A 13,389-nucleotide genomic window follows, 5' to 3' on the forward strand; every position below is an offset into this window, starting at 1 on the left:
CAAGGCGTAATGTGTATAATGGGTAACCAGGCATAATGTGTAACGTGTAATGGGCTCTACCAGGTGTAATGTGTATAATAGGCTCTACCTTGCGTAATGTGTACAAGTGGCTCTACCTGGCATAATGTGTATAATGGGCTATATTTGGCGTAATATGTATAATGGGCTCTACCTGGCGTAATGTGTAATGGGCTCTACCAGGCGTAATCTGTAATATGTGTAATGGGCTCTACCAGGCGTAATGTGTAACATGTAATGGGCTCTGCCTGGCGTAATGTGTAATGGGCTCTACCAGGCGTAATATGTAACGTGTAATGGGCTCTAGCAGGCGTAATGTGTAACATATATAATGGGCTCTACCAGGTGTAATGTATACAAGAGGCCACTCACTCTCAGCTGCTCTAGAGTGCCGTACAGGTGCAAGCGACCCATCTATGGTGGCAAGAAGCTAGGGGCGCCAAAAAGAAATTTTATCTTGCCCCCTCCCCCCCAAGAAAAAAACGTTCTGACGCCCCTGGCAACTACCCCCTTATTTAAGATTACATTGTCACCAGTGGGAGCAGAGTGTGTATCCCTCACTATGATGTATCACCGGCTTTTTACACAGTTCACTCTCAAGCAGCGATTGCAGGCTGATGGGCTCCCGTGATGATATGGATGTATTTCACAGTTCAGTCTCGGATAACGGGTGCCAACTAGTTTGCATTTTCCATTTAAATGGGCTCCCATAATTTAGTTCAGCCGCACATATGATTTGGTTTAGCGGCCATGAGCCAGTGTCCCGAGGTCTACCTGGTGTGAATTGTCCAGCGGGGGAGGGCGAATCCAATTTCAATGGTGGCTTAATGATTTGGAAGAAATATATACATAGAGAGGAATTTTTTAGATCAATAGACTGCAGTAAATAGATGGATACTATCGACACACATAGGTCGATATAAATAAACTGCTTTTATTTATATCGACCTATGTGTGTCGATAGTATCCATCTATTTACTGCAGTGTATTGATCTGAAAAATTCCTCTCTATGTATATATTTCTTCCAAATCATTAGTGTCCCTCACTCTGTCTCCTTAGAATGGCCCAAGTATACAGAAACACATTGGGAATTCTCAAGTTTTGCCCTTTAATAGGACTATTGTATCAATTTCTCTTTATATATGCAATTATAGGGTTTAACATCTAACTTTTAGAGCAAGTCCTTTGAACTGATGTATTAGTGGTCTGAGCCTCTTCATATGATCTATGGGTGGCTAGTTGTCGCCTTATGAGCAAAAAATCAAGCTCTTTTTTAAATATGGAGTGTGCCTAAGAAGTTATATGAGACGCTTCTGATCATAATTAAGCATAACCAATTAATGGATTACTGAACAGCTTTCAATTCACATATGGTCGGTACAATTATCATATGAGATTTATCTGATATGTATTTTATTTGATGCTGCTGTCTTCATATGTTTTATTGATAAACAGCATTACACTGCAATATGTCATTAAATTATATCTTATCTAATTACATGATTAGCGCTCCTTTTTGCTACCTTTAACAAGGTTGTATATTTGCTATAGTATTATGAAATGTCTGTGAAAACTTAAATATTGACCCCTTATTTAAAGTATGCGTGTGTGTGTGTGTGTGTGTGTGTGTGTGTGTGTGTGTGTGTGTGTGTGTGTGTGTGTATGTATGTATATAGATATATTATATATATATATATATATATATATATATACGTATATATATATAACACAGTCTGTGGGGCAGCACACCTTTTCATAAATGATAGTCCCGGTGCCAACCGTAGAAACTCCCCGGCAAGGAGTCCAAGATAAACAGCAAGTAATATCGGCAGCACTCGGCGGAATGAAGACACAAAGAGTCAGGATGAACTGCAACGTTTCGATGTGTATTTTACATCGTCATCAGGCAAAAATATATATATAAAAAATTGTTAACTACTGTGAAATTGAATTGAGCTCTCACTGAGCAACTGATGTGTCACCAAGTACCAAATCTTTTATGATAGTAGTACGTGTGGTTTTTAACCCCATTCACTCTTGAGTGTGATGAGGTAACTTTTTGGCATTTGTATTCGTGACATACATTCCACAAACAATAAAAATATTTTTTGTTATGCAGTGCCCATACAAATATTTGTATTTATTTTTTGGTTCCTTTAATGGTACATGATTAGTGCTCGTTACACTAGACCACCAGATGGTCAGCTTGGAGCAGCTATATATATAGTTTTTAGGTGACCATCTATATAGCCATTTGTAGGTGCGCCCAATTTTCTTTCTTAGGTTTGGAGGTTTATATATTCATAATATTATACTGTATCTTATCCAAAGCTTGCAGTGTAATATCACGGTGTGCCACTAGATGGCAAGATATGATATCACGCAAGAATATATGAACTGTCTTCCTGACTTCATTCTCTCTCTGCAGACACGAGAGAACAACCGCTCACGTGACCAGAAATGTCAGGCCAGTGGCGCCGCGGATTGGGCCGGGGTGTGTGACGTTGAGGCGGGTGCGCGGCGTGGGGAAGGGGCGGTAACGTGCCCTTGACAATGTAATAACAAGAAGCTGGAGTCAGGGCGGCAACATGGCGCATCCCGAGCCCCCGGTCATAGAAGGCTTCACGCCAACACAGCGCATGGAGACGGAGCAGCTGAAGAGCAAGTTCATGAGGAAAATCCAGGAGAACCCATTTGTACCTATCGGTGAGTAGTGGGGAGAGCGGCAGAGGCAGGACCCGGGCCGTCAGTGTGAGCTGGCCCAAATCTTAACAAACCTTATACAGTATGTAGCAGCCTCCCTGGACTTACCGCAGCCCAGCATACAGCAGCATGTGCTGGTCTGGGAAGAGAGACTGCAGCTGGCTGACTGGTAGGTAGGGGGAGCGAGGGAAACTGCGTACCTGGGCCCCTTCAACAAGGTATTGTCTAGTTTACCTTCGTGGAGAGGACCTTTCCCATAACCCCCTGGGTCCATGTCACAATCTATTTGGAATAGTAAAGTGTGGCGAGCGAAGCGAGACACCGTGCCTGAAGCGTAGCGAGCCCGCGAGGGTCCAAAGCTGCATAGAAAAAAATAAATTTCCCCAAACGAACGGAGGACGAAGAAAACATTTAGGCGCTGTATGGGCGGAAGTTATCTCGTTTTGTCACTTCCAGGTCCTGAGCGCGAAGGTAACGTAGACACAACCCCTTTAACAAGCCTTAGCTTGGGTAATTATTCCCTCCCCTGTTGGCACCACTGCCCGTGAGTGTGCATGTTGGGACAGGACTGTATCCCGTGGATGCTAGTTGCTTACCGAACCTGTAGCGAGGCTTATTGGTAGATCTCTTGTTCAGGTGCACACTGGCAGGGCATGCATGTCTTCTGGGCCATAGGGGGACATTTACTAAGCAGTGATAAGAGCGGAGAAGTGAGCCAGTGGAGAAGTTGCCCATGGCAACCAATCAGCACTGAAGTAACATCTAGAATTTGCATGCTATAAAATCGTACAGAGCTGCTGATTGGTTGATGGGGCAACTTCTCCATTGGCTCACTTCTCCGCTCTTATCACTGCTTAGTAAATGTCCCCTTTAGAGTGTTTGGCTGAATTTTTATGGTACAACATCGATTATCCGGCACCTCTTTTAATCCGAACACATCAGGTGCTGGAGTCGGGCTGCAGGGTAAAATTAGGAGGGGGGTTCAGGATGCTGCCGAAACCACAGTCTGGCAAAACAGGTAATCTGCACAGTGCCGCAAACAACCGTTCCGTATTATCTGTGTTGTACCTGTACAAAATGGAAAACCATGAGGCTGCTTGATGGTGGACATAGATTGCAGATTAACATATACCCCTTTCAGACTGACAAATATTTCCCGGGTTATTGCACATGAACGCGCATCAACCCGGGATTTTGCTCAGTGTGAAAGGGTACTGAAAGAATATCCCTGGTCGAGCGTCCCGGCTTTTTATCCAAGGTCTCGACCTGGGTCGAATCCGTGATCGTCCCAGGATGCAGTGTAGTGTGAATGGGCCCTACCTGGTATTCAGTACACGGGACTGTTAACAGGCCTCTCATTGGAGCTTTCTTGGGCTCAGAAAAGATTGTCATCCAGAGCCCAGGGAAGCGCCCTGGAAGCGGAGGAGACAGGCAATATTGCTACCTGGACTGATCAGGATATCAGAGAGCTGCTCAGCATAAGGGGGAGGAGGAAATAAAGAGACAGATAACAGGCCCAGTGAAGGATGCTATTATTTATAAAAACATTGCAAAGCTGCTTGAAGCCGGAGGAATTATCCTGACACAACAGCAAGTTGTTAATAAAATGAAGACTCTGACAAAGCAGTGCTTGAAGGTGCATGACAAAATGTCCATTTCTAATGACATACATATGCATTTGCAGGGATTTCCCGGGATCAGTGTAAATGGGGCAGTCCCGGGTCGATCCCAGGTCTAAGTGCAGTGTGAAAGGGGACATTCCCGGATTGTGTCCCGGGATGCGTCCGGGAACACATTCCTGGGTGTGACCCGGCTCTGTCAGTCTGAAAGGGGTAATAGTGTGTTCATACGAAGCCTGTTTTCACACACACAAAAGCAGAAGAGAATCTGTGTAAGCCCTAGTTCAGTATACTTTATGCGGTGGTTGTGGAGTCTTTGGTGTTAATTCAGTTAGGAGCGAGTGGATGAGTTGTTGTTGCAGTGGTGTAGAAACAGCAGCTAAACAGGCCCCTTTACAGCCTTATCTTACTCCAGACTCGTGGCTTTTGTATGCAGCCCTGAGGGGATATGAACAAAAATCAGCAAGTCTGGAGCTACTGTAAGTGCAGCATATAGCTACCCAGACTTGTAGGAGTGAATTAATTGAATTGAAACTTATAGGTCAAACCTTTGACTCCGACTCCTCTGTTTTACTACTGTCCTCCTCTGAACCCTGAGGTAAGCAGCATCCAATCGTGTATCCTCCCACCGTGCATCTTGCTTAGTGTTTGGGGGGGCTCTGGGTAGGAGGAGCCTTTGAGTCTGCAGTGCTTTCCTCCAGGGTGGGTCGAGGAGGAGGGGAGGGGGGTTGTGGATGGCTGTTATCCTCCTTCCGGCAGGGGTGGCTCTGTGCAGTGAGCATTTCTCTGACGTCCTAAGTGGATGCTGGGACTCCGTAAGGACCATGGGGATTAGCGGCTCCGCAGGAGACTGGGCACAACTAAAGAAAGCTTTAGGACTACCTGGTGTGCACTGGCTCCTCCCACTAAGACCCTCCTCCAGACCTCAGTTAGATTCTTGTGCCCGGCTGAGCTGGATGCACACTAGGGGCTCTCCTGAGCTCCTAGAAAGAAAGTATATTTTAGGTTTTTTATTTTACAGTGAGATCTGCTGGCAACAGACTCACTGCAGCGAGGGACTAAGGGGAAAAGAAGCGAACCTACCTAACTGGTGGTAGCTTGGGCTTCTTAGGCTACTGGACACCATTAGCTCCAGAGGGATCGACCGCATGGAACCGGCCATTGATGTTCGGTCCCGGAGCCGCGCCGCCGGCCCCCTTACAGAGCCAGAAGCAAGAAGTGTTCCGGAAAATCGGCGGCAGAAGACTTCAGTCTTCACCAAGGTAGCGCACAGCACTGCAGCTGTGCGCCATTGCTCCTCATGCACACCTCACACTCCGGTCACTGATGGGTGCTGGGGGGGGGGGGGGGGGGGGGAGCATATTGAGCAGCAATATAAACACCTTGCCTGGCAAAATCATCACAATATATAGCCCCAGAGGCTAAATATGTGATAAATACCCCTGCCAGAATCCATAAAAAAGCGGGAGAAAAGTCCGCGAAAAAGGGGCGGAGCTATCTCCCTCAGCACACTGGCGCCATTTTCTCTTCACAGTGCAGCTGGAAGACAGCTCCCCAGGCTTTCCCCTGTAGTTTTCAGGCTTAAAGGGTTAAAAAGAGAGGGGGGGCACTAAATTTAGGCGCAATATTGTTTATACAAGCAGCTATTGGGGGAAAAATCACTCAGTTATAGTGTTAATCCCTGCATTATATAGCGCTCTGGTGTGTGCTGGCATACTCTCTCTGTCTCCCCAAAGGACTTTGTGGGGTCCTGTCCTCAGTCAGAGCATTCCCTGTGTGTGTGCTGTGTGTAGGTACGGCTGTGTCGACATGTGGGATGAGGAAGGTTACGTGGAGGTGGAGCAGAGGCCGATAAATGGGATGTCGCCCCCTGTGGGGCCGACACCAGAGTGGATGGATAGGTGGAAGGTATTAACCGACAATGTCAACTCCTTACATAGAAGGCTGGATGACGTAAAACAGCTGTGGGACAGCCGGCTTCTCAGCCCGCGCCTGCCCAGGCGTCTCAAAGGCCATCAGGGGCTCAAAAAAGCGCCCGTTACCTCAGATGGCAGACACAGATGTCGACACGGAGTCTGACTCCAGTGTCGACGAGGTTGAGACATATACACAACCAACTAGGAACATCCGTTACATGATCTCGGCAATGAAAAATGTGTTACGCATTTCTGACATGAACCCAAGTACCACATAAAAGGGGTTTTATTTTTGGGGAGAAAAAGCAGCCAGTGTTTTGTTCCCCCATCAGATGAATGAATGAAGTGTGTAAAGTAGCGTGGGTTCCCCCGATAAGAAACTGGTAATTTCTAAAAAGTTACTGATGGCGTACCCTTTCCCGCAAGAGGATAGGTCACGTTGGGAGATATCCCTTAGGGTGGATAAGGCGCTCACACGTTTGTCAAAAAAGGTGGCACTCCGTCTTAGGATACGGCCACCTTGAAGGAGCCTGCTGATAAAAAGCAGGAGGCTTTCCTGAAGTCTGTATATACACACTCAGGTTATATACTGAGATCTGCAATTGCCTCAGCATAAATAGTGCTGCTGCAGCGTGGTCTGATACCCAGTCAGATAATATTAATACTCTAAGACAGGGATAATAGTTTGCTAACATAGAGCATATTAAAGACGTCGTCTTAGATATAAAGGATGCACAGAGGGATATTTGCCGGCTGGCATCCAGAATTAATGCAATGTCCATTCTGCCAGGAGGGTATTAGAAACCCGGCAGTGGACAGGTGATGCTGCCTATAAAAGGCACATGGAGATTCTGCCTTATAAGGGTGAGGAATTGTTTGGGGATGGTTTCCTCACAGCCTAAGAAAGCACTGTATTTTCAGGTACAGTCCTTTTGGCTTCAGAAAAGCAAGCGGGTCAAAGGCGCTTCCTTTCTGCACAGAGACAAGGGAAGAAGGAAAAAGGTGCACCAGCAGCCAGTTCCCAGGATCAAAAATCTTCCCCCGCTTCCTCTGAGTCCACCGCATGACGTTGGGCTCCACAGGTGGAGACAGGTGCGGTAGGGGCGCGTCTCGGGACCTTCAGGGACCAGTGGGCTTGCCCACAGGTGGATCCCTAGGTTCTGCAAATAGTATCACAGGGATACAGGCTGGAGTTCGAGGCGACTCCCCCTCGCCGTTACCTCACATCAGCCTTGCCTGCTGCCCTTGGAGAAAGGTAGTACTGGCGGCAATTCACAAGCTGTACTTCCAGCAGGTGAAATCAAGGTACCCCTCCTTCAACAAGGCCGGGGTTACTATTCCAAAATGTTGTGGTACCGAAACCAGACGGTTCGGTGAGACCCATTCTAAAATTGAAAGCCTTGAACACTTATATACGAAGGTTCAAGTTCAAAATGGAATCGCTCAGGGCGATTATTGCAAGCCTGGAGAATTTCATGGTATCACTGGACATCAAGGATGCTTACCTGCATGTCCCTATTTACCCTCTTCACCAGGATTACCTCAAAATTGTGGTACAGGATTGTCATTACCAATTCCAGACGTTGCCGTTGGTCTGTCCCCGGCACCGAGGTATTTACCAAGGTTCGGCGGAGTAGCACTATCTCGGGAAGTGCTACAACAGCACGGCTGGATTCTGAATATTCCAAAGTCGCAGCTGGTTCCTACGACGCGTCTACTGTTCCTGGGTATGGTTCTGGACACAGAACAGGATAAAAAGGGTTTCTCCCGGAGGAGAAGTCCAAGGAGTTGTCGTCTCTAGACAGAGACCTCCTAATACGTATACAGGTGTCGGTGCATCAATGCACGCGAGCCCTGGGAAGGATGGTAGCTTCTTACGAAGAAATTCCATTCGCCAGGTCCCATGCAAGGATTTTCCAGTGGGATCTGTTGGACAAGTGGTCCGGGTCGCATCTTCAGATGCATCGGCGGATAACCCTGTCTCCAAGGGCCAGGGTGTCGCTGTTGTGGTGGCTGCAGAGTGCTCATCTTCTAGGGGGCCGCAGATTCGGCATACAGGACTGGGTCCTGGTGACCACGGATGCCAGCCTTCGAGGCTGGGGGGCAGTCACACAGGGAAGAAACTTCCAAGGCTATGGAAAAGTCAGGAGACTTCCCTACACACAAATATTCTGGAACTAAGGGCCATTTACAATGCCCTAAGTCAGGCTAGACCCCTGCTTCAACACCGGCTGGTGCTGATCCAGTCAGACAACATCACGGCGGTCGCTCATGTAAACCGACAGGGCGGCACAAGAAGCAGGATGGCGATGGCAGAAGCCACAAGGATTCTCCGATGGGCGGAAAATCATGTGTTAGCACTGTCAGCAGTGTTCATTCCCGGAGTGGACAACTGAGAAGCAGACTTTCTCAGAAGACACGACCTCCACCCGGGAGAGTGGGGACTTCATCCAGAAGTTTTCCAAATGATTGTACACCGTTGGAAAAAGCCACAGGTGGACATGATGGCGTCCCGCCTCAACAAAAAGCTACAAAGATATTGCGCCAGGTCAAGGGACCCTCGGGCGATAGCTGTGGACGCTCTGGTAACACCGTGGGTGTACCAGTCGGTGTATGTGTTCCCTTCTCTGCCTCTCTTACCCAGGGTAATGAGAATAATAAGAAGGAGAGCAATAAGAACTATACTCATTGTTCCGGGTTGGCCAAGAAGAGCTTGGTAACCAGAACTCCAAGAAATGATCTCAGAGGAGCCATGGCCTCTGCCGCTCAGACAAGACCTGCTGCAGCAGGGGGCCTGTCTGTTCCAAGACGTACCACGGCTGCGTTTGACGGCATGGCGGTTGAACGCCGGATCCTGAAGGAAAAGGACATTCCGGGTGAAGTTATCCCTACGCTATTTAAAGCTAGGAAAGAAGTGAACGCAAACCATTATCACCGCATATGGTGGAAATATGTTGCGTGCTGTGAGGCCAGGAAGGCCCCAAAGGAGAAATTTCAGCTAGGTCGATTTCTGCACTTTCTACAGTCAGAGGTGACTATGGGCCTAAAATTGGGTTCCATGAAGGTCCAGATTTCGGCTCTATCGATTTTCTTCCAAAATAGAACTGGCTTCACTGCCTGAAGTTCGGACTTTTGTTAAGGGTGGTGCTGCATTGTCAGCCCCCGTTTGTGCCTCAAGTGGCACCGTGGGATCTCAACGTGGTGTTGGATTTCCTGAAGTCGCATTGGGTTGAGACACTTAAATCCGTGGAGCTACAATACCTCACGTGGAAAGTGGTCATGCTGTGGGCCGTGGCGTCGGCCAGGCGTGTATCAGAATTGGCGGCTTTGTCATACAAAAGCCCTTATCTGTATTTTATATGGATAAGGCGGAATTGAGGACTCGTTCCCAATTCCTTCCTAAGGTGGTATCAGTTTTTCATGTGAACCAACCTATTGTGGTGCCTGCGGCTACTTGGGACTTGGAGGATTCCAAGTTACTGGACGTAGTCAGGGCCCTGAAAAGTATATGTTTCCAGGACGGCTGGAGTCAGGAAAACTGACTCGCTACTTATCCTGTATGCACCCGAGAAGCTGGGTGCTCCTGCTTCTAAGCAGACTATTGCTCGCTGGATCTGTAGCACGATTCAACTTGCACATGCTGCGGCTAGACTGCCGCACCCTAAATCTGTAAAAGCCCATTCCACGAGGAAAGTGGGCTCTTCTTGGGCGGCTGCCCGAGGGTTCTCGGCTTTACAACTTTGCCGAGCTGTTACTTGGTCGGGTTCAAACATTTTGCAACAGTCTACAAGTTTGATACCCTGGCTGAGGAGGACCTGGAGTTTGCTCATTCGGTGCTGCAGAGTCATCCGCACTCTCCCGCCCGTTTGGGAGCTTTGGTATAATCCCCATGGTCCTTACGGAGTCCCAGCATCCACTTAGGACGTCAGAGAAAATAAGATTTTACTCACCGGTAAATCTATTTCTCGTAGTCCGTAGTGGATGCTGGGCGCCCATCCCAAGTGCGGATTGTCTGCAATACTTGTTTATAGTTATTGCCTAACTAAAGGGTTATTGTTGAGCCATCTGTTGAGAGGCTCAGTTATATTTCATACTGTTAACTGGGTATAGTATCACGAGTTATACGGTGTGATTGGTGTGGCTGGTATGAGTCTTACCCGGGATTCAAAATCCTTCCTATTTGTGTCAGCTCTTCCGGGCACAGTATCCTAGCTGAGGTCTGGAGGAGGGTCTTAGTGGGAGGAGCCAGTGCACACCAGGTAGTCCTAAAGCTTTCTTTAGTTGTGCCCAGTCTCCTGCGGAGCCGCTAATCCCCATGGTCCTTACGGAGTCCCAGCATCCACTACGGACTACGAGAAATAGATTTACCGGTGAGTAAAATCTTATTTTCTGTTACTCACAGTGCCTTCTGCTAGCATACTCTTCTGTAAGTTGGGCCTTATACCTGATGCTGCAATTGTGCGCTGGGTGGTGCACCTATGATAAAGTCCTCGTGAGAACACTACTTTTGGTGTCCTTAATCTTTAGGATGTTGTGTGTAACTTCCTCTTCTTCATTGCCCACACATATGGAAAGAAGCAGTGGAGATCATAGTGATCTTTATTTTTGGCTTTGTAAATCCATGTTTTTGTAGTAGCTGTGGAAATAATGGAGAAACGGTTTTGGCCTCTGCTGCCAGATTTCCTGTACCAGTGAAAAATTCTTCATTAAACTCTGGCTTCTCTCTTTTTGGTGTGGAGATTGAGCAATTGCTGCTGAGATGTGTGAGTCCCTGACCAGGTAACTGTACCTCTTCAAACTAGAAAAGGGTGAAAAAAAACAAACAAAAAAAACAAACAAACTCAATGGGGTCGATTCTATTCGGCAACTTAAGAATAGCGCCGGGAATTAGCTCCCGACGCTATTCAATTCAGCTGCTAGTGACCCGCAATTGTCGGGAATTCTTCTCTCATCCCCGGGGGATGAGAGAAGAAACCCGACAAAAGTGCTGCCTCGCGGCCGGCGCGAGGCTGATTCTGTCAGGAATCAGCATCGCCGCTGGTAGTTAAGTCGAAGAATGCCCGTTCTCGACTTAACTACCTGTTAAGTCGGCGAGAACGGGACATCGCCGACTTAACTGGAGCTGAATTGAATAGCGTCGGGAGCTAATTCCCGGCGCTATTCTTAAGTTGCCGAATAGAATCGACCCCAATGATCCTTCAGGATAGTCTGCCACGTGGTGTGTTTATTATTATTTTTTTTTTATTTTTTTTAAATTTGTTCCAAGCAGTAAAGGAAATCTTGTTCTATATCAAGCTTTTGTCACTGGAATTTCATTGTTGCCCTGGACAGCCTAATATCTGATAATTTGTTTATTTTCATTGGGGGGAGATGTATTATTAGGGCTTATATTGTGTCACTAAAGCTGCTTCTGCTTTGTCCGCTTTATTGAGGCGAAGCAGGAAGCAATTACCACGCCCCAATCTCTGCAAGTCCTTTGATGCATCAGCAAAATGGGTGTGGTATAGCTCATAGACAGTTAAAAGATAGACTGTCATTGGGTAGACACCATATGGTCGACAGTCAAAGGTCAGACAGGGTCAAAAGTTGTTGTTGGTTTTTTTTTTTTTTTGTGTGTGTTTAAAAAAAAAAAAAAAAAAGTTTACCCAAATATGGTGAAATTCAGCCCCTCGCGGACTCGCCACACTTCGGGCTTGGCGGCTCGCTTCGCTCGCCACAACTTTACTAACAGGTAGTACTTTGTGACATGGATAGTAAATGAGGCAAAAGTTGTTAAAAAAAAAAAAAAAGCCACAGAAAAACAAAAAAAAAAAAACTTTTTTTTTTTTTTTTGTCTGACTTTTGACCGTCGACCATATGGTGTCTGCAGTTTACACTGATTCCGTTTACGTGAAATCAGGGTTTGTTTGTTTTTTTTTTTTGGGGGGGGGGGGGGGGGGTTTCTCCTCATGAATCCCGATTTTCATGTTTTTTCTTTTTTGATCAGGGTAAACCCTGCCTCTATGCTAAATAATTATTCCATTTTAGCCACTAAGGTTTATTTCTTAGGAAAACATCATGTTCTTGTAACTGAATATTGTATCCCTCTATAATCACTACAGGATGCCTTGCCACTGCTGGTGCTTTAACGTATGGGCTCATTGCCTTCAAGCAGGGGAAAACCCGGCAGTCCCAGCTGTCAATGCGTGCACGTATCCTTTCCCAGGGATTTACAGTGGCTGCCCTTATGGTCGGTGTGGTTATGGCTGCCGTGAAGACCCGTCCACCGCCAAACTAAAGCAAAGATGTGATTGTACAAACACTGGCTCATCCAAAGACTATGCAAAAGGCACATCTGTGGCCGTGGGAGGTGATTTGACTTGTCTCCATGAGTAACTGATGAAGAAGATTTATCAGACATGTTCTTACCATGTATAGCTGAATCTCTATTGTAGTGGCTACCAGCTGTAACATTGAAATGAGTATTTGGTGATTTAGCACAAGGTTATTATCTGTTGCAATGAACTAATTTGTCTTTGTTAATGCAAATACTACGGGTGTGTCAGCATATATAAACTGGCGTGCATAATCTCTGCTGAGTTAGTCAGACACTTATTAATCTACTTCTTTAATTGTATCCAGTGACCTCTTTGGTGCATAATCCTATGTCTGGACCTCCTCCCCCTCCCAAGGGCAATAAAAGTTTCAGAGCTGAAGATGGACACCTTGGGGTAGATTTCCTAACGCTTCTAAAACAGACAAGTGCTGTTGCCCCTGGTAACCAATCACATTCTGTCTATCATTCACTGGAATGCAATAAAGAATCGATAACTAGAATCTGGTTATTATGGGCAACACCAGCCATTTTCATTTTAGAACCTTTAGTAAATCTACCTCCTTGTTTCTTTGATACCTTCCTTATCGGGTATATTCCAGCAAGAGCAGCTTCAAAGCATCTCTGACACAATATCCTTCATCCCTGCATTGTGTAGATGAGCCTTCACATGTGGCTACACACTGTTCTGTCTGCAGTCCTGCTCATGCTGCTTCCCATAAAGGGTAAGAATGTCCCATTAGTGAATACAAAGGTCCCATATCTTCAAACTCTTCAAGTTACACTTTTACATCAACTGTTTTAAATGTCAGTAAAAAA

The 13,389-nt window shown here is 46.6% G+C and overlaps 1 protein-coding gene across 1 annotated transcript; it reads left to right on the plus strand.

The window, feature by feature from the left end:
• The first annotated feature begins 2,492 nt into the window (after positions 1-2,492).
• On the plus strand, positions 2,493-12,827 carry HIGD2A (HIG1 hypoxia inducible domain family member 2A). Its single transcript, XM_063927906.1, has 2 exons — positions 2,493-2,725; positions 12,359-12,827. The coding sequence occupies exons 1-2, from the start codon at positions 2,608-2,610 to the stop codon at positions 12,532-12,534; spliced, it is 294 nt and encodes a 97-aa protein (XP_063783976.1). The 5' UTR covers positions 2,493-2,607; the 3' UTR covers positions 12,535-12,827.
• Positions 12,828-13,389: the final 562 nt, after the last annotated feature.

The sequence above is a fragment of the Pseudophryne corroboree genome, chromosome 6, assembly GCF_028390025.1.
Source record: "Pseudophryne corroboree isolate aPseCor3 chromosome 6, aPseCor3.hap2, whole genome shotgun sequence".
NCBI lineage: Eukaryota > Metazoa > Chordata > Amphibia > Anura > Myobatrachidae > Pseudophryne > Pseudophryne corroboree.